We start from the raw sequence: 20242 nt of genomic DNA on the forward strand, positions 1-20242 counted from the left end.
TAAGGGAGGCTCTCTCTTGCTGCACACTAGTTTCTACCATTGTTACAGGCTGCCCTAATGATGGCAACTCTCTTTCTCTCTCTGTTGAAGGCTGCCCATGAAGTATACCGGCTGTTGGGACTGTTTTGAAGGCTTCCACCAGCCACTGTACTTATTGTACCAGCGACTGTACCGGTTGTACCAGCCACTGTGCTGGTTGTACAGCCATTGTACTTGTTGTACCAGCTATTGTACTTGCTGTACCAGCCACTGTACTTGTTGTACTGGCTGAATGGAGAGCTGAACCTGTTGTACCAGCTCTATTGCATGAAGACCCGTGGTTTTTGGGGAAGAATTAGTACCCGCACGGAGGTATATGGATTATATTGTTGGCTCAGCATTTCTACAGCCTGTGTTCCGGCTTGGTTGCCTCGTGTTGGGCTGTGTTATGGCATTTGTATATGGATAATCCGGCATCTCCTGTGGAGAGAGTAAGGTCCTCAAAGCTTGTACATGATATTTTCTCCTTAGGTGATAAAATACTCCACCGGGAGGGGGGGGGCACTCCGGCCTCTATGTGGTGTCACATGTGCAAGCTCCATTTTCAGCATTTGTGGATGTTTTGTCCAGCTTTTATGTTTTATGCAAAGTGATGATGGATACGTGTTAAGGCCGTGGCCATGGTTTAAGTGTTTAATTACATTAATGATCTAGTGTTTTGCGAAATCCCGGAAGTTACATCATTATTCCCTTAACGGGATTGCCTGTGAGGTTGCCGTGTGACAACCCACTTGCCCTCGTCATTGGAAACAACATTGCCACGGCTTTTGAAATAAGCAACAGCCAACTCTCGAGGTTTCTCAATCCCCATCTTTTGGACAATTGCATCAAAAGTGACCACATTCGCCTTAGCTTGAGACTTGGACTCAATAACCCTCTGTACATCCGGGTCCCTTTGCAAGGCACAGAGCTCTTCAAGCTCATTCATCAAAGCATCAAGATCCTACTGATCTTCAGCCCTAGTAGATAATGGGGGATCGTTATCTGGCAAAGTCCCTGTCTCTATCCTCTTCCCGCATGTGGCGAATATGGGCGATAGAGTCCTCCACAAGATGATCTGAATGGCTGGCCATGATGTATTTACGAGATCTTCAGAAAGAACAGAATTTCCATGCCCCGAAATTGCTATCTACCAGCTTTCCAAGGATGATACTGAATAGGCTGCAAGGGTGCAATAGTGTCCCTACACAGACAGGAGGGCCACGGAGTCTTTCCACACGCTCACTGCGTTTAAACCAAAGGTAACCTCTTTCGAGGCGCGACAGTAAGATGAGGCCTACCTCAGAATCCGAATCTTCTCTTACGGATAATGACTCCTTTTACAGCCGTATCCAGCATCATATATGGCACAAGCTCTGTAGCTGTAACACGGAAATCTTATCAATTATGAAAAACTGATCAAATACGTAGACATGGCAGATAAGAAAGAGAGATAACAACTGTGCACAGTACACCATACTAGGGACCAGAAGATGGGCTCCCCCCCCTCCTTTTATGGTTAGATTACCAAAAAGGAATCTACTTCAGATACAACCTTGTAGGTGCCCAGTGATTCTCCATTGGCTAGCACTTTAATCTTCCAGTACAAGATGAAAACCAAAAGCAAATCATATGCTAAATTTGATGTCCCTTGTCAGAACAAGAGAGCTTTCCTGGCTTAGAGCACATGCAGGATAACCATGGACAGCCCACAGCATTCCCATATCAGCTTGGGATAGCCCTGTATCTCCATCTTTCACCTGTCTAGCTCACAGAGCAAATCGACCAGCCTTGAGGGGCTGTTTTCAGCAGTCGACTAGCTCTCAGTAGCCATAGGAGAAGTCGACTAGCAGTAGTTTACATGCTAGAAGGTCTCCGATCAGCAGAGGATGTGTCCCACACAAATCAACCAGCACTTAATGCTCTTCCAGATGCCCTGGCCAGCAGCTTTTCAGGGCTGTAAACAGTGGGCCAGCAGCAGAGAAGGCCCCAAAAGAAGTTGATCAGCTTTCTCCTCATAGTTTTTTTGAAAACTGTCGCTATAGATGGCGGTAGAAGGCTCTAGAACTAGTCGACTAGCTCTCAGGAGCCATAGGAGAAGTCGACTAGCAGTAGTTTACATGTTACAAGGTCTCCAATCAGCAGAGGATGTCTCCCACACAAATCAACCAGCACTTATGCTCTTCCACATGCCCTGGCCAGCAGCTTTTCAGGGCTGTAAACAGTGGGCCAGCAGCAGAGAAGGCCCCAAAAGAAGTTGACCAGCTTTCTCCTCATAGTTTTTTTGAAAACTGTCGCTGTAGATGGCGGTAGAAGGCTCCAGAACTAGTTGATTTGCTCTCCCATGCACCAGAAAAGCATGCGCCTATCCAAACACGAGTTCCTCTCCAGTAATACAGCCTCTCCACCAATAATAATTAGGCGTGTGCTTTTTAGGTCCAGAAGGGGGCGCCTACATGCATATGACTCAAAGTAGGTCCAGTGTGTGCCTTTTGGCTGCCACATGTATTAAAATGGTCCTGCCCAGTGTGAATGACTTATAAGTGTGTGGACCTGTACTAATAAATATTAGTATGTGAAATCATAAAGCTGTAAATTGGGCTTTTAGGGACACTTACCACTTGCAAAACACATGTAGACCACCTGTCAGTCCCAAAACACATCTCTCTTGATGTGCGCAAGGCAGCAACTTGTTTCCCTCTCTTGAGTGCTGGATGTATAGTAGGATAACACCTCCTCTCTGTTTTCCTGGAGTGGCCAGTGGTTTTGGGGGCTGTTTCGAGGCTGATTTGTACTGGTTCTTGGTGCTGTTTGTACCTAGATCCCTGAGCAATTTTTTGTTGAGGAAGCTTTGTGGAAAATCCGATGCAGGATTGTACCCGCACCATGGTCTGTTGTAAGAGTACATTCATTGAATAAAGAAGTTCCTACGGAGGGCCGGCCGTTTTGGCTCAGTGCTGTGTTCTTTTGGTGTTGTTTGTGGTTCTTCCGCTGCATCCTAAAGTTTGTTTCAGTACTGTGTTGTTTGTTAGTGCCCTGAGTGATTCGAGGTTTGGTTTCATTGAATTGGATTGGTTTCAACCCTGGTGTGGACAAATGCACTAGTGCCCTCCAAAATGTGAAAGATGTATGCAAAAGATTGCATTTGGGCTTGTTGCCCAAAGATGGAGCTCATGATATTGAAGCTAAAATAGCAGATTTGGGAGAAGCAGGTGGCTCTTGCAATGTGAGTGAAGGTGTAGGGCATGCAGGTAAGAGATAGAAAGTCTCTAAAAGTAGTCAAATGCAAAGCAATTTGGCAAATGCATGGCACTTGCAAGCAAGGCAAAATGCCACAATGGCCACAAGGAGATTCTTTTATGCAGAGGATATCCCGCTCTATAAGATCAAGAGTCCCTAATTTCTTGACATGGTAAGAGCCATTGGGGAAGTGGGGCCTAGCTTCAAGCCACCTTCCTATGATGCTTTGCATATAAAGGACCTCGAAGAGGAAGTTAAATGGGTGGAAAAAGATTTGCTTGGGGTTAGAGAACAGTGGAAGAAGTATGGTTGCTCTATTATATGTGATGGCTTGTCGGACACAAGAAAGAGGCCTATTATCAATATTCTTGCCTCTTCTATCCATGGCATAGGGTTTCTTAAGTTTGTGGATACTAGTGGCCAATATAAGTCAGGAGAATATATTTTTGGCATCTTGAAAGATATTATTCTTGAAGTTGGTCCTGCAAATGTGGTTCAAGTATGCATGGACAATGTCACAAATTGTGCGCTGCAGGAGAGCTCATAGAGGAATAATGGCCATTTATCTTCTTCACCCGCTGTATTTGCCATTGCTTGGACGTGTTGTTCAAGGATATTGGCAAGTTGGATTGGTTTGCTCTAGTGTTGGAGAGGGAAGAAGATAGTCAAGTTTATTACTAGGAAGCAAAAAGCTTTGGCTTTGTTTGGAAAGCATAGCACAAAAGAACTTTTAAAGCCAACGAAAACACGATTTGCATACACATTCATAGTGCTTGCAAATTTATTTGATGACATGATATACAATGGCTTGAGAAGATTAGTGGTATGTGATAAGTGGTGTTCATGGAAGACTTTCCACACAATAGCTATAGAGGAGGTGTCAAGACTCAAGTATCATATTGGGAAGCTCTTTTTGGCAAGATGACAACTTGATTGTGAAGCTTTTTCTCCAATCTTGAAGATTCTTCGCTTGGTTGACAAGGAGGAAGTAACAAAGGGGTTGAGTTATGAGTTCACAGATCGCATGGTTAGAGAAGACACAAAATATGGATGGTGTTGATGCTACCAAGTTTGGAGAAATAAAGAATTTGTGTGTTGAATGATGGGACATGATGCACTCTTGCTTGCATGCTGCAGGTTTTGTATTGCATCCTATTTGGAGAGGAAGGGGACAAGAGTTAGATGGAGAGGTTCATAATGGATGGATGACCCTCATAGAGCGCTATTGTGGATATAATGTGGCTGAGCAAGGAGTGCTAATAGATGAGTTGGATGTGTACGGATCAGAGGGGGATTCCTTCTTTCGTGCACTTGCAAAAGATGAGAAGAGAATGCATCAAGGTGTCAAGTGGTGGGAGGCATTCGGCGCAAGTACTCCCAAATTGCAACAGCTTGCAATTCGTGTGCTTTCTCAAGGGAGTACAACTTCTCCATGTGAGAGAAATTGGAGAGAAAGTGCTCCAATTTCTCTCTCATTCATACAAAAAGAAGAAACGTGTTGAAGGCCACAAACCCCGAGAAGGTGGTTTATATACACAAATCTTCAACTCATATCTAAAATCAAGGCAAGAGGGTATGAGAAGATGGACATGACTTCGGAGATGATCAATAAAGAGAAAGATGATGAAAGGCTGATTGCCTTGCAAGAAATTTAAGAGCTTGAGGAGGACGAGGGATTGGGAGGCAGAAATGTAGAAGTGGAAGTTGCCACGACAAAGCAAGGTGATGATGAGACAGATGATGATGAGGATGCTTCATCTCTCTCATGTGGAGGAAGAAGATGATGATGAGGAAGCAGAATGATGACAGAGGAGTCATGACTCATGGCATGATGCATCTATGTAGTGGTGTGAAATTTAAAGTTGTGGTGTAAATTTTGTCTTATTAGGGTATGAGAAGATGGAGGTGACCTTGGAGATGATCAATAAAGAGAAAGATGATGAAAGGCTGATTGCTTTGCAAGAAATTCAAGAGCTTGAGGAGGATGAGGGATTGGGAGGCATAAATGTAGAAGTGGAAGTTGCCACGATAGAGCAAGGTGATGATGAGGATGCTTCATCCTCTCTCATGTGGAGGAAGAAGATGATGATGAGGAAGTAAAATGATGACAAAGGAGTCATGACTCATGGCATGATGCATCTATGTAGTGGTGTGAAGTTTAAAGTTGTGGTGTGAATTTTGTCTTATTAGGGAAAATTTGAACTTAAATTGGACCCTTTAAGGATTTCTACACATTCTCTCTCTTCGAGACATTTCCATTGATATACAGCATGATGGGTAATTTTGTATATTCAAGAAGTCCTAAAAATGGACTTCTTGAATATGCAAAATTACCCATCATGCTATATATCATTGGAAAGGTCTCGAAGAGTAGATTCCAAATGTCCAAATTCTGTTCACTTTTGAGTTGATTTGCAAAAATTTCACCATGCGCCCATTTTTGGAGCGAGAGAATGTGTAGAAATACTTTAAAGGGCCCAGTTTGAGTCCAAATTTTCCCTAATGTTTGGTTTATGATGTGCAATGTTTGCAATCATCTTTGTTAATTTTCAAGTTTGATGAATTTTCCTCTCGTGTTTCAAATATCAACTTTCAAAGTTTCAAGTTTTCAGCTTTAATGTATCTACATATAGTACATACTACAGAGTCCACTGTCCCAACTTCCACAAGCATATATGGCCCCAAATTTAAGGCCACGTATGAGGGGCTGAATCATACCTTTTCATACTAAATAATTCTCCTTGAAGAATGGCAGTATGAAACATATGATATGAACTATGATGGGGGTGACTCGAGCACCTGGCCCAACACCTAATGGGAAGAAGCAAAGTAGGTTACTCCTTGAGGAGACTTAGTGTCGCATTGAAACGTGTCGCATTGAAATGTGTTCTGTATGATATGAAACACATGAGAAACATTTCTTATGTATGAAATGTTCTTTTGGCAGGTTCTCTTTTTTTTTTGGGCTAAAAATATGGGGCCCGGTTTGGCCGATTTCCAGATGTGGCGCTTTGTTTCCTTTGCACATGCATTGCTTGCACATTCCTGCCCCCTCGGCCCTCTAGGCATGATTCTGTATAATTGCAACCAACTCCTTACAGCTTCTCGTGCTCCCCTTCATCAAAGTCTGCAAGTCAAGGCTGATTTTGGGGAAAATTAGTTTCTGTAGGGAAGAGTGGTTAGGGTTAGGGTTTTGGAAGGCACACCAACAACAGGAAGCATGTGTGAGAGAGAGAGGAACACGTTTGCTCATATGATGATAATGATAAAAAGGAGTACAATAGCCACATATAAAAGATGTGACCTAAAGTGTGTTCACATGGTCCGGCCATAAACTGTGCTAGGTGGACCAAACCACTTATAAACCACTATAAGTGAAACTAAGCTAAACTGGGGGAAAAAACCTCCACTATTTGAAGTAAAAAGTGCCCTAGTAACCTACTGATGATCACTAGCACTCCCCTGGGTGCATACACAGCATAAAACCCAACAAACCCCCTTGGAGTGCTATGTGATCACTGTACATCATCCACCAAAAGGAAACAAATTCAAAGCAGTGCGGAATGCTTCGAATTTCGGACGTGGTAGTGCCTTGGTGAAGATGTCTGCCACATTCTGATCTGTAGGGCAGTAAATCAGACTGATATCACCTGCCTGGAGTCTCTCCCGAACAAAGTGATAGTGAATCTCAATGTGTTTCGTGCGAGCATGAAACACAGGATTCTTGGCCACGGCAATGGCACTCTGACTATCAGTATAGATAGGTGTAGGCTCCTCCACTGAAATATCCATATCAGTCATAAGACGATGCAGCCATACACACTCAACGGTAGTAGTGTAGGCTGCTCTGTACTCTGCCTCACAAGACGAAGTGGCCACTGTGGTCTGTTTCTTGCTTAGCCAAGAAATACATGAAGAGCCAAGAAAGAAACAATTTCCACTAGTGGAATGTCTGGTATCAAAATCACCAGCCCAATCTGAATCGCTGTAAGCATATAGCTGCATGTCACCCCCCTCAGGATAAAGCAATCCAAGAGACAAGGTACCCTGCAAATACCGAAATACACGCTTCACAGCTTGCCAATGTGACAATCGCGGGCTGTGCATGAATATGCTCAACTGAGATACGGTGTACTGAATATCTGGCCGTGTAGTACACAAGTAAATAAGGCACCCAACAGCCTGAGCATATATAGTGGCATCAAATAAAATATTGTCATCTTGTAGTGACAGTTTCATCCCAGGCTCCATAGGAGTGCTGATAGGCTTGCAATCCTGAAATTTGAACTTCTCCAGAAGTTTAGCAACATACCGAGATTGCAACAACCCAATGCCTCTGTTATCCTGCACAAACTGTATGCCCAAATAGTAGTGTACGAGCCCCAAATCAGACATGGCAAATGTCTGTTGCAATATCTCTTTAAAAGCTGCAATTTGTCATCATTTGATCCCATGAGCCAAAGATCATCTACATAAAGACTGATGACCAGCAGATCTTTCTCTTCTTTCTTTACATACAAAGTGGCTTCTGATGGACTGTTCACAAAGCCTTGAGTGAGCAGGAAAGCATCTATCTTTGCATACCAAGCTCGTGGAGCTTGTTTCAAACCATAGAAGGCCTTTTTCAGCCTGCATACTTTCCCTTCATGACCATGTTCTGCAAAACCTATGGGCTGATGTACATAAACTTCCTCCTCGAGGTCCCCATGTAGGAAAGCAGTCTTGATGTCCAACTGATGAACAACCCAACCACGATGTGCAGCCAATGCAATGACACTCCTAAGTGTCGACATATGGGATGTAGGAGCAAAGGTCTCCTCATAATCAATGCCCTTCTTCTGTGCATAGCCCTTTGCAACTAGACGGGCTTTGTACCTGTCAATGGATCCATCTGCATGTATTTCAACTTATAGACCCACTTAGTACCAATGGCTTTCTTGCCTTTGGGCAGATCAACCAAATCCCATGTTTGATTCTTTTTAATAGAATCAAGTTCATCCTGCATGGCTTTGTTCCAATGCACATTGTCTCGTGCATCCACAAATGAATCAGGCTCATCATCATCGTGTAAACTAGCTGCCATAACCATATTTAAATCCATGATGTGTGCATGCTCATTGGTCTGTGTCTCCCTACGAGTACGGCCAGCAAGAGGAGCATCTAGATGGCTGTCCTGTAATGTCCTCAAATACCATCTAGGTATATGTCTGACCTGTGGAGCCTGTTGCCCCATATTTGGCTCAACTTCTGGCTCAATCTCCTGCTGAATTTCTGCACCACCTTCATGATTAGCGGGCTGCCCTGCACCCTCATGGGTTGGATCACCAACTGTGGAATGAAACTCCATAGGTAGTAGACCTTCAAAGACATCATTTTCAGCCCGATTTGCATCATAACTAGCCATGGATAATTCTGATTTTTCATCAAAAATCACATCCCGACTAGTGAATATCTTCTTGGACAGTGGGTCATATAACCGGTAGCCCTTGCTCTCACGACTGTACCCAACAAAAATACATTTTGTGGCTTTATCATCCAACTTCCTCCTCAACTCTTTGGGTATGTGTGCATATGCAAGACACCCAAAAGTACGAAAGTGTGATACCGAAGGCTTGCGGCCATGCCAAGCCTCAAAAGGAGTAATGGAAACCAATGCCTTTGTGGGACATCGATTCAAAATATGACAAGCACACATAACAGCTTCCACCCAAAGGACATGTGGTAGCTTCTTTGCCTTAACATACATCTGGCCATCTCCATGAGTGACCGATTCTTCCTTTCTGCAACCCCATTTTGCTGTGGAGTATAAGGAGTAGTATACTGATGCTTGATACCTTACCTCTACTCTCAAGAAAGGAATTCAACATGTGTGACACATATTCCCCCCCTCGGTCAGAACGGAGGATCTTAACCTTGCATCCTGACTCTGTTTCAGCAAGTGCTACAAAGGCCAAAAATGCATCATATACCTGTGATTTCTGTGTCAACGGATAGACCCAGCATATACGAGAGAATTCATCAATAAATGTAGCAAAATAGAAGCAACCTCCTAATGACTTCGTCTGCATGGGACCACAAAGATCACTGTGTATAAGTTGCAACTTTGCAGTTGCTCGTAGAGCCTGATCACGTGGAAAGGAAAACCGATGCATTTTTCCCAAAATACATCCTTCACATATGTGATCTGGAGGCTTCTCCATAAGAGGTAGGTCTGTCAACATGTTATGTCGCTGCATAAGCATAAGACTACCAAAATTTACATGCCCCATGTGAGCATGCCATAACTCCGCATCAACCATAGCTGGAGTAAGAGTGAATGCATGATAAGCAGACTGATCCACTGGCTGAAATGAATCCAACTGATAGAGTCCATGACATAATGTACCAAGGTCAAGGCATTAGCTTTGTCTCTGACCATGCATTTGTCATACCACACTGTGCTAAAGAAGAAATGGACAACAGATTCTTCTTTATCCTTGGTACATATAAGGCATCTGTAAGGCGAAGAATAGAGCCATCAATGGCTGTGAGCTGAATCTCCCCAATGCCACGAACTGGATATGAACCATTATTGGCACACTGCACGGTCTTGCCAATAGGGGCAAGGCATACATTACAAAACAAATCCCTGCGAGATGTAATATGCTTTGAAGCACCACTATCAAAATACCAAGTGTACATGCATGTTCAGTCACACTGAGTGCCTGTGAAGACCAAGAGGCATCATAACTGCATGTGTAGAAACAATAATCCCTGTCTTCAACAAAGGAAGCAGTCTCCGGAGGAGCTTTAGAGGTATCTTTTATAGACATCCCAGACTCCTTCTCCTTCTCTTTGGCAATCCTCTTCCTACACTCTGTGATGTAGTGACCTGGCTTCTTACAGTAATGGCATTTGCCCTTCTTCTTGGGCTGTCCATCACCTTTCTTGGTATCCTGAGATGAACCACCATCACCTGAATTCCGATTTGAACTCTTTGGCTGAAATTTGCCTTTCCCTTTTTGATCTGTCACAAATGCTTGTTCAGCACTTGTGTTCATGTTCATGTTCTTCCTGATTTGCTCTTCCTGTATAACAAGAGAGCAACAAGTTCCTGATACTTTAGGGGCTCAATAGCATTCCTCATGCTGAGGTTCAAAGAGGTATGAAAAGCCAAGTATGATCTTGGCAAAGAGTTTAAGATGGTGGATACAAGGTGTGTCTCAGGAATAATCTCATCCACATTGATGAGTTGCTCTCTCAAATCCTGCAGCTTGTTCAAGTGGCTAGACATATCATCTCCTTTATGCATCTTCTGGTTTTCCAGCTGTCTTTTCAAAAATGAGATCCGTGCCTCATTACGAGCAGCATACATCTGCTCCAAAGTCACCCATGCATTCCGTGAAGAGCCAGCTGAACGAATATGAGGTATAATAGACGTCTGTGCTGACAATGCAATAAGTGATAAGGCTTGTGCATCTTTGGCATCCCATGTCTTCTGGGCATTTGTTCTTTGAACAGGCTGTGGCTGAACTGGTGCCTGTGCCTGTTGTCCTCTTCCAGGAGCACCCCCTTGAGGAGGAGTCTCTGGAGCCAATGGACCTGGACGTGGTTTTCACCACTAACAAAATCCCAAAGACCTTTTGCCACGAGCACATTTCTCAGCATGAAACTCCACAAGGAGTAATTCATGCCATCTAGCTTGTCTTCCTTAGACAAGTATGTGAACACATCACTCTGCTGTTGATTTGCCATTATGCCAGTGCACAATGTTGTACCTGTGTATCAAAAAACCCAAAAACAACAACCCTGAAAGCAACTGTACTCCACTGAGTACAACTGACCCAAATATGCTTGCACTCTCAATCCTCTGAATGTGCAAAACAATGCACTACTGACTGAGTAGAACAACAAAAAGTGGCTCACACAGTGCCAAAATGCCCAAAATTTCTGCACCCAAAGCTTTGCAAAAGAACCTCCACTAACTGTAGTAAAAAGTGCCCCAGTAACCTACTGATGATCACTAGCACTCCCCTGGGTGCATACACAGCATAAAACCCAACAGTTTCTTACTTTTTTTAATGTCATTTTTTCCCTTGTAATTTTCTTTGCAACCACGTTTATGGTTTGCTACAAATTCAGTGTGTTTGCAGCACTTTTGTATCCATTTAAATGTTGGTAAGCCCAAAAAGTGTGCATTTTTTCATGTGATAGGCTAAAGCATACATTTTATAACCCCTTCTATTGTATGAAACGTTTTTGAATGTTTCATATGAAACAATATTAAATGTTTTTCTTACGAGGCATTTCTGAAATGCATGACAACAGTGGGGAGGTTGAGGAAGAAAATGAGTCCAGAGGACCTGTGTTTCTACTTGGCAAAGTGCAACTGGGCCCAGTATTGCAGATGGGCTAGGTGATAAGATCTTCTTGTCTAGGGTGGCGGAGTCGAACTCAATCTGGATAAATCTGTTTGCTGAGAATTTGGACATCAACTATATGCCCCCATTCGCCAATTAGGCCAGCTTGATGGAGGTCTTGGATCAATCCCTGGGCCTGTCTGCTGCGGCCGAATTTACACACCAAGGTGTTGGCTTTCATAGAAGCCACATAAGAGGCAAAAGCTGGAGACACGCATCGGAAAGTTGACAGCTGAGGGCGGGTGGATGGAGCAGCTGCCACGGGAGTCCTCCCGAGGGAAAATCCAAAGGGTGCCAACCAACAGTTTGAGAGCACAACACTAGTGGCATAGAAGCAAGCAGACAGAGAAGGGGAGACAAATTGGAAGGGCGGCGCACCGGCAGTGGCAACAGAAACGGGAGGCTGTGGATGGAGGCAATGCAGAGGAAGGAAAATGCCTGGGAAGGTGAAACTGGGTAGAATGAGGCAGATTGCAAAAAAAGGGACTGGGGGAGAGGGGCGCACTTGGCGGGAGCAGGCAGAAGTGGAAAAAGGGAAACTGGGCCTGGGAGGAGGCGACAAGTAGAGGAGGGTGCAGGAGGACAGAGAAGGAAGGGAGGCAGGGCCTAAGCACAAGAGGGGTAAGTGGTGGCGAAGGGCAGAAACTTGGGGGTGGGTTGGGTGGGGTGGGGGGGGGGCAAGGGGTCTGTGAGGGGGCGCTTGCTTTGCAGGGCTAGCAGGAGCGCCGAGCTTTTTCAAAACAAGGCTGTCTCATCTTCTGTAGAATTAGCTTATCCAGGTTCTGACATACTTCCAAGCTATTGTAGGAGGATTCCATGCTCTTCTCACACACCTAGGAAGAGCTTTCATGACTTCATGTACTCAAAACATCTTTAGGGGTGTGTTTTTTAATCGAAAGTTCAAGTTTATGCAGTTTTAGCAAAATAAGCTCAAACAAGGCTACTAAAAGAATGCTCTCTTCGTTTTACTATATACTTGGAGGATTTTTAACCTGAGGGCTTGAGGCCTTTTAACGATATGAATGAGTTTGGTGTGAGGTCTGTTTAAAGATCTTTTTAAAGAGCCTTACGATGGCTTAATTGTAGGTTTGCTACACGTCTCTCATAAGTGAACGATTAGGCACTTTGATACTGAGGTTTGATTTTTTGGAGTGTTGGATCATGTACAGCATATAGCTCTGATGCCGGTAATGGCGCTTCCGATAAGTTTGCTGCCCCAGAAATCCAAGACCACAGGTAAAACTATCATTGCCTTTTCCCTCTGTTCCCTTCTGCAGTCAGTCAACCCCTTTCAACAATGATTGTTATATAAAAAGGGACAAAATTCAACGCCCTAGGAGTAGAGACCAGATTACCCTCGGCATTGATTCAGCCAGCTACCCGATTGGCAGACCCCCCTCCAGGATCCTACCCCCCTAATGTGGCTTGGAGCCTATCAGTCTCGTGTTCAGATGGGGGACGAGCACTCAGTCTTGGGTTCAGATGGGGGACGAGCGCTCATCTTTTCAGTTGGTCCTTAGGGCCGATTGACCCTGTCCCCACGCAGAGGATTTCAACTTTGGCTCACTTTAGCGGGTGAGGATTCTTGGTTTTCATGCTCATCAGTGGCACATTGACCCGCATCCGGCCTTGGCGGCTTTGGCTTTGGGAAAGATGACCATTGACGTATGTTCAGTGGGACCTTGGCGAGTGGGAGTGGCAGGGCCCCTTCAGCCCCTTCAGCCCGACCACCCCTTTCTTCCATTACAGATTGGGGCTCTGGATACAGATGCATGAGATAGACGGCACCTTGGCAGCAGCAGACCATTGGGCCTTCCAAGGCATTTTACCTGGAGTCCTAAGAGATTTCTGAAAGTGACTGTGGGACAGCTTTCGGCCAAGGAAGGCCACACTCTTCCCCTGGCAGTTAGCCCACCACAGCCTTGCTGTCAGCACTTGGTTTGCTATTGGTGATAGGCGGGTGCATTGTGAGTGATGTGGCCACCACCTGAAGTTGCAGTGGCAGTGCCTTTGGGATTGCCCCAAAGCACAACAGGTGTGGCAGCGGATTCTTTGTCTCTACATGACCGGAAGAGATCCACTCCTCGTATCATCACATGGGGAGCATTTGCTTGGGTGACAATGATTGGCCCTGCCCTCCACTATGAGGAGGTAGTAGGAAGGCAGGCTCTCCGACTATCGCACTGCAGGATTGACAGAGTTCCCACTTTTGACTTCTTGTCTGATCTTTTGAGGGGTCTGAGCATGTACACATAGCCTATGGCTATTTGATTGTAACTAATAGAAGGATATTTTCTCGGGAAAAATTGAAGTATGAATGAATTTTAATTTGATTGAGGATAGGAAAAGTAAAAGTATGAATGAGTTTTAATTTGATTGAGGATAGTATGAATGAATTGTGAAGTTTCTGTCATCAGTTGAGGTCTCTCACATCCTGGTGTATGGATAGCATAAATGAATTTCAACCGGATTGAGTGGTTCACTCACAAACAACATGGCATATATGACATGGTTTTATAGGGGGTTAGGGTCACAATTTGAGGTCTTTTGTTAAGTAGCAGAAGGTGAGAATCTTCAGAATATTTGACTAATGTCCAGTAAGAAATTGTCAGGAAGATAGTTGCTGCCTTGCTAGAGGATATCAACACAACAAACTAGGTGGAGGTGCTAGAGTGGAAGGTTAAAATGGACTGTAGGGAGAAGCCTGGGATGGCAGAACGCTGTGTCATGCCTGTCATTCCTTTTTCAGTTCAAGGCTACCTGTTTGAATATTACTAAATCAATAAATAATGATTGAAAAAGTGTTTTACTTGACCAAAATTTCCATTTTAGAAAACTTGCCTACAATAAAAGAAGACATGAGAAGAGAGAAATTTCAAGTGTTGGGTTTGATTCAACTTATAGAATACGATCCATCCTTGAAGGAGGATGTATACAAAATTGTTTGTATGGTTGTGTTTGTGCCATGAGGTTTTCAAATTAAGTGTATCATTATTTGCATGCAAGGAGGGGGATTTGCTGTGCAAGAAGATAGACTGCTGTTTACTTCGAAAGTTTTGTATACTCTTTCTTCTTTGTGCTTTCAAACTTACTGGTGTAGTGGTGATGATATGCAGTCAAAGAGCTGTTGTGATGGCACTTTGGTGCAATTTCCTGGTCTTTTCACTTAAATGTGGTGTCTGGGTAATGACCACAAGTCATGTAATGCTGGCCGAAGCTGTCCATTCTCTTGCTGATCTTGCTAATCAGGTAAGCTCCTTCCAAGAAGTGCAAGGGACTTAGCTTCTGAATTTAGGGACTAGGAGGATATAAGTTGATATTTCCTACATATGAAGTGTTAAAGAGCTGATCATGAGTAGAAACTGGCTGGTTGAAGCTAGTGTATTTTGTATAACTCTTCCTCTTTTCATGTATTTGAACTACATTTTGCTCCAAAGTCTACAGTTTATTTTGACCATGCAGGCATTACTTGCGTATGGGCTAGTCAGTTCAAGGAGAGCTCCAGATGATCTGCATCCGTGTGTAACTAGCCTGCTTGAAAATATCTTCATTGTAGATGTAGGACTTAATGATGGGTTTGACATTTTTTTTCCTCCAGTGTCACATGACATCCATTTTTATCCATTAAGTTAATTCTATTTGAATTGGTGCTTGTTTTTCAGGTATGGCTATTCAAAGGAGAGGTTTGTTTGGTCTCTTATTTCAGCCGTTGGCATCTTTTGTTTAGGATCTGGAGCAACCATTGTGGATGGCTTTTCAAACTTGTGGAGAGCAGAGGTTTGCATTTTGTTCAATGCATGATAATTGTGTGGAATGTGCATATTTGCATCTCTGTAATGCTTTCCAAGATCTACTAATTTGAGTCCAATCTAGTGCCTTGACAGCTTCCAGATAACATTTATATGGCTGCTATGGTGCTTGCTGGCTCCATGATAATTGAAGGTAACAAAAAAAGGTGTTAAGGTTTCACGTAAGGATTGAAAAGATCGAGCTAAACTTTGGGGGGTTGTCATGATATTCACCAAACGTTGACTAATGTCAATGCTTTTTAGGCGCTTCACTGCTGGTTGCCATCAGTGCTGTGCAAAAAGGGGCCTCTGCAGAAGGTATGACCCTGTGGGACTACTGCTGGCGTGGTCATGATCCAACTGCTGTTGCTGTAATGATGGAGGTATAAAGCTTTGAAATACTTGAGTTTATGGCTGGGTCACTCGACGCTGTAAACAACATTACATAAGAAGCTCATGAGCAAATTTGTAATTTTACTGGGCTGCCGTCACATGAAGGATGGGGCAGCTGTGACTGGCCTGGTGATTGCAGGATTGTCTCTTGTAGCAGTTTCTATCACCGGAAACCCTATCTATGATCCAATTGGATCTATATTTGTGGGCAGCTTGCTTGGAATGGTAAGGATGAAAAATTGTAAAAGTTACCCATTTTAATCACACTGTAGTTCCGTTTTCTGTCTCCTTTAAAAAAACAAGAAAAGTTGAGGCAATTGAAAATCTGGCAACTTATTTTAGGTCTGTTCTTCACTATTACTGAAGACCAATATATGCTCTGAGTTCATCCCAGCTCTTTTTCAAACTTTGCCTTTGACATGCTTTCCCTACAAGTAGTGCCTTGACAGAAAAGATCGGAAAAGACTGACGTCATCCCAGCTCTTTTTCAAACTTTTCTGTTGACATGCTTCCCTGTTATGTACCTGGACACTGATCTACAGATTAGGGAACTTATCCAGCAGGGTTAGGGGCCTCGGGATCAGGGATTAGCAGGCTGATAGTTGGCTAGGGTTCCTAAATGGATAAAACAAGCTTAATGGCCTTTTATAGCGAGTTAGTAATTTATGGTGTAGTTATCAGTATATAAGTGAGAGCTTGGGTTATTATGAGATATAGTTGTGTGTGTCTAGGCGTTATAGATGTTGGATTTCCTAGGTGTTCTTCTCATCGTTTCTCTTTGTTTCAAATTGATGCTCTACAGAAGTTGCACAAGGTTTTTGTTGGCGTCAAGGTTGCATGTGGCTTCGTGTGTCCGAGGGGATGAGAAAAGTTGAATCGCTGCTGTTTTTGATGTGCGTGTATGACTGTAACGAGTACCCAACGAAGGCTGAGACAGCTGGAGTTTGGTAGGCAACATGGCCAGCTTTAGGGCAGCCAACACTAGCTACCCTAGGTGGCTGTGTTGGGGCAGCAGCCAGGCAGCGCAGCCTGGGGGGCCAGACCAGCCAGCTGGTGAGGTCAGTGCAGCAGCAGGCAGCTCAGCCTGGGCGGCCCCGCTAGCACCCTGTGCAGCAGGACACAGAGCAGTAGAGGTGGTGCGACAGAAGGAGGCGGCCAGCAGGCAGGATGTTGGCAGTCAACAAAGAAAAAAATGTGCACATGTCTGCAGCTAAAAGGAGAAACCTGGCACACATGCAAAAAACAGTAGGCCGACAGTTTTAGAGAAAAAGCAACCTCATTTTTTGGAAAAAAGCAAGATGTTTTTTATCATAAGCGATGGCGTTTTGCTAAAAAGGGGGGAAAGCTTAGGTCAATAAAGCATGTGGGTTTTTAGAAAAACTCAAAAAGCAAGTTAACCTCTTCACTTTTTAGTATAAAAGGAGGGGTTTGCTTAGGTGTTCTCCACATTCAAGGCACAATCTCCTTGGTTAAGAGGGCTGAAAGTACACGGCCAGCTTCGAAGGGTTGAAAGTACACGGCCAGCTTCCAAGAGCAGGATTTGTACTGGTCATTGTGGACGAGCAGGATTTAGCGACACTTCATCTCGACACCCGAGTTTTCCTTGAGCAGCAGCAAATTCTCTTGGGTTTGTCATGGCTGATGAAGTATAAAACGATCGTGGGATCGACGAGAATGTTCAATCTGATGACGGCCATCAGGATGACGATGTGTCGGTCGATAACCTGGTCACTAAGGTGGACTTTGAGGGAAGGATGACCTTGCTAGTATGCCTTTCGACACATATTTGCAGAAATTTTGAGAGTTGCAGGCTCAAGCAACTCACATGGACCCCATCACTATTTTGGGATCCTTTGTGGATGGATTGCCTGATGGATATCAACTCTAGATTACAAATACTCGTTGCAAAACGTTGGATGATGCTATCCGATATGCAAAGATTTTTGATGAGTCTGTGGCAAATAAATAGTCAAAGAAACCCCAACAACTCTCAGTAATAGGCCCGACAGGATCCTAGCGTCAATGAAAGTTTAAGCATGGGAAGACTCCCAGACTCATGCAGAGACTGAGAGTCAGTCACAAACTATGGGTGACGCAGCCAAGTGATCACCACTATTGTGTCGACACAACGTTAGGCACAAAGTTTTGGGATCGGCAAGTATCTCGGTTGCCTATAACTATAAAGAGCTACTCAGAGCCGCTATATTTCATGATTTGGATAGAGTAGATGTTATTATAGGTAAAGAGTGGTTTCATACTCACAATGTACAGATAGATCAGAAGGGTCATAAGTTATCTTTTGTTAGGGACGATGTCTAGTTTTGTGTTATTGTCTACAAGGGATTTTGATGTCCCATCCTCTACACTTGTAAACTTAGTTGAGCTTTGTAATATAGTAAAGGACTCTAATTATGAAGTGTTCTAGTGTGTTCTAGATACCATGTCATCTGATACTAATTTGAGTTTAATTTAGTTAGTCTTGATGTATGGGAGACACATGCTTTAGAAAAGATATAAGTTTACTGATGTTTTCCCAGCTGAGTTACCTCATGGTCTTCCGCCCAGTGTCGGTTGATCATAAGATTGATTTAGTTCCAGGGTCACTGCTCGACACTTGTCGGAATATCTCAAGATGGGACAGATTCTTAAGAGGAAATTCGTGGTTGTGTTTCTAGATGATATCTTGATATATAGTTGTACTCTGGAGGAGAACGTCGAACATCCCTAGATCGTCTTGAGGACGTTGAGATGGGAGAAGTTGTACGCCAAGTATAGGAAGTGTGAGTTCTTTAAAAGAGAGCTTATATATCTAGGACATTGGATTTTTCGAGATGGAATGAGCATAGATCTTGAGCTGGTACATAAGATTTTGGATTTGCTAGTTCCTCAGACTGCGAGGCAACTTCGAGCATTTTTGGGATTCATAATTTTTCTTAAGAAGTCGCAGAGGCATTATTCGCAGTTAAACGGTACCTTTCTTAGGGGTAGAGGACGTAAGTTCAATAGCCCGATCTCTTGGAACGAGTAGCTTGATGAGGCTTTTCGAGCTCTCAAGTTTTAAGGTGAAGGAAGCACCTGTATTGGCCTTGCTGAATCCTAGCAGACCATTTGTGGTCGAGATTGATGCTAGCGATTTTTCTATAGGTGCGACATTGTTCCAAGATGGCCGACCTGTGGCATTTGAAAGCAAGAAGCTTGACGATCCCTAGGTCAGATGACACACTGAGGAGAAAGAGTTGTATCTTTTTGGAACCAAGTTTGTTGTGTTGACCGACCATGAGTCAATTAAGTACATATGTGATAGATTTGAGTTGAGGGAGAGAAAGGCACGGTGGATTGAGTTGATGCAAGATTTGATATGGAGATAAAGTATCGGAAGGGTACGAGTCGAGCTTGGAGCTGCGAGCCCCCCCACCCCCCCGCCCAACCCCTCTTTTTCCTCGCTTTCCTCCTCCGTAGCCTCACCGCTCATCTCGTCTTTCTCCGGCTTCTTCGTCCTCTCCGTCTTCATCTGGCAGCGGCTTCAATTCTTGGGCAGTTTTCATTCGGCAAGTCTCGGCCTCTTCTGGTTTTCATCTTGGGGAGGACTCCATGGCAGCCGCTCCGTCATCCCCGATTGAGGCCGCTGTAACTTTCTTATCTTTCTGTGAATTGGATCTTCAACTCCTCGCACGACTGTTGCATCCTTAGAGGCCTCCACTCTGGTATGCAAGATTATTGATAACCGCCTTGCTTGCACGACGCGAACAACTCAGAGATCTTCTTTAGGCTAGCCTCCTTGGTGGGCCTCCAAATATGACAAACATTCATCCACTGGGGCATGGCTACTACCAGGTTGGGTTCGACTTGGTAGCGGCGTCATATCGAGTCATTCAGTTGAGCCGTGTTGCATTGCGTACGGCCTAGGCCTTCTTTGCGTTGTGGCAGCATGGTTTCAACCCCGCATCCGACCCACTGTCTAGCATTTCAGGCTTTCTCGTGACAGTCTGCTTCCGAGGCCTCAGCAAGGAATACCTTCCTCTTCTCTCGGTGATCGGTGGAGACCAACATTTGCAGCATCCAAATCTTCAACCCCATCCTGCAAGTCCCTGTGTTTTCTCATCATGTAAGGACTTCTCATCAAGGAATATAAACTTCTTTGGTTTGGGAGAAGCCATATCACCAAGCAAGCGCAAATTAGCACTTACAAAAATCAAGTCATTGATTTGTTTTTTCCCAAATTTATTTCTCTTCTTGGATGCAACATGGCCGAACACACTCCATAGTTGCTCAATCGGAGAGGAGCTTGCACCTTGAGACAAGATCCTTACTGCCAATGATTGAAGCTCTGGTGTACGAGCCCCATAATCCTCCCACCATAAAGCAGCCTCTATCTTAAACTTGCCTCTCTGTGCATCGGCCGAT

The 20242-nt window shown here is 44.1% G+C and overlaps 1 protein-coding gene across 5 annotated transcripts in view; it reads left to right on the forward strand.

Annotated features, from left to right (window-relative positions):
* The window catches only part of LOC147632235 (Cation efflux family protein), a 98009-nt gene that overhangs the window by 64969 nt on the left and 12798 nt on the right, over nucleotides 1–20242 (forward strand). For 4 of the 5 annotated variants that reach the window (XM_086808910.1, XM_086808912.1, XM_086808911.1 and 1 more), the window contains exons 2-8: nucleotides 12827–12893; nucleotides 14774–14906; nucleotides 15120–15175; nucleotides 15320–15434; nucleotides 15542–15599; nucleotides 15710–15828; nucleotides 15944–16063. In XM_086808910.1, the coding sequence (XP_086665036.1) occupies nucleotides 12827–12893; nucleotides 14774–14906; nucleotides 15120–15175; nucleotides 15320–15434; nucleotides 15542–15599; nucleotides 15710–15828; nucleotides 15944–16063 (668 nt within the window). The remainder of the gene's footprint in view (nucleotides 1–12826; nucleotides 12894–14773; nucleotides 14907–15119; nucleotides 15176–15319; nucleotides 15435–15541; nucleotides 15600–15709; nucleotides 15829–15943; nucleotides 16064–20242) is intronic. The other variant, XM_086808914.1, reaches the window with a different exon arrangement.

The sequence above is a fragment of the Cibotium barometz genome, chromosome 14, assembly GCF_041138505.1.
Source record: "Cibotium barometz isolate CiBa-2024 chromosome 14, ASM4113850v1, whole genome shotgun sequence".
Taxonomy (NCBI): domain Eukaryota; kingdom Viridiplantae; phylum Streptophyta; class Polypodiopsida; order Cyatheales; family Cibotiaceae; genus Cibotium; species Cibotium barometz.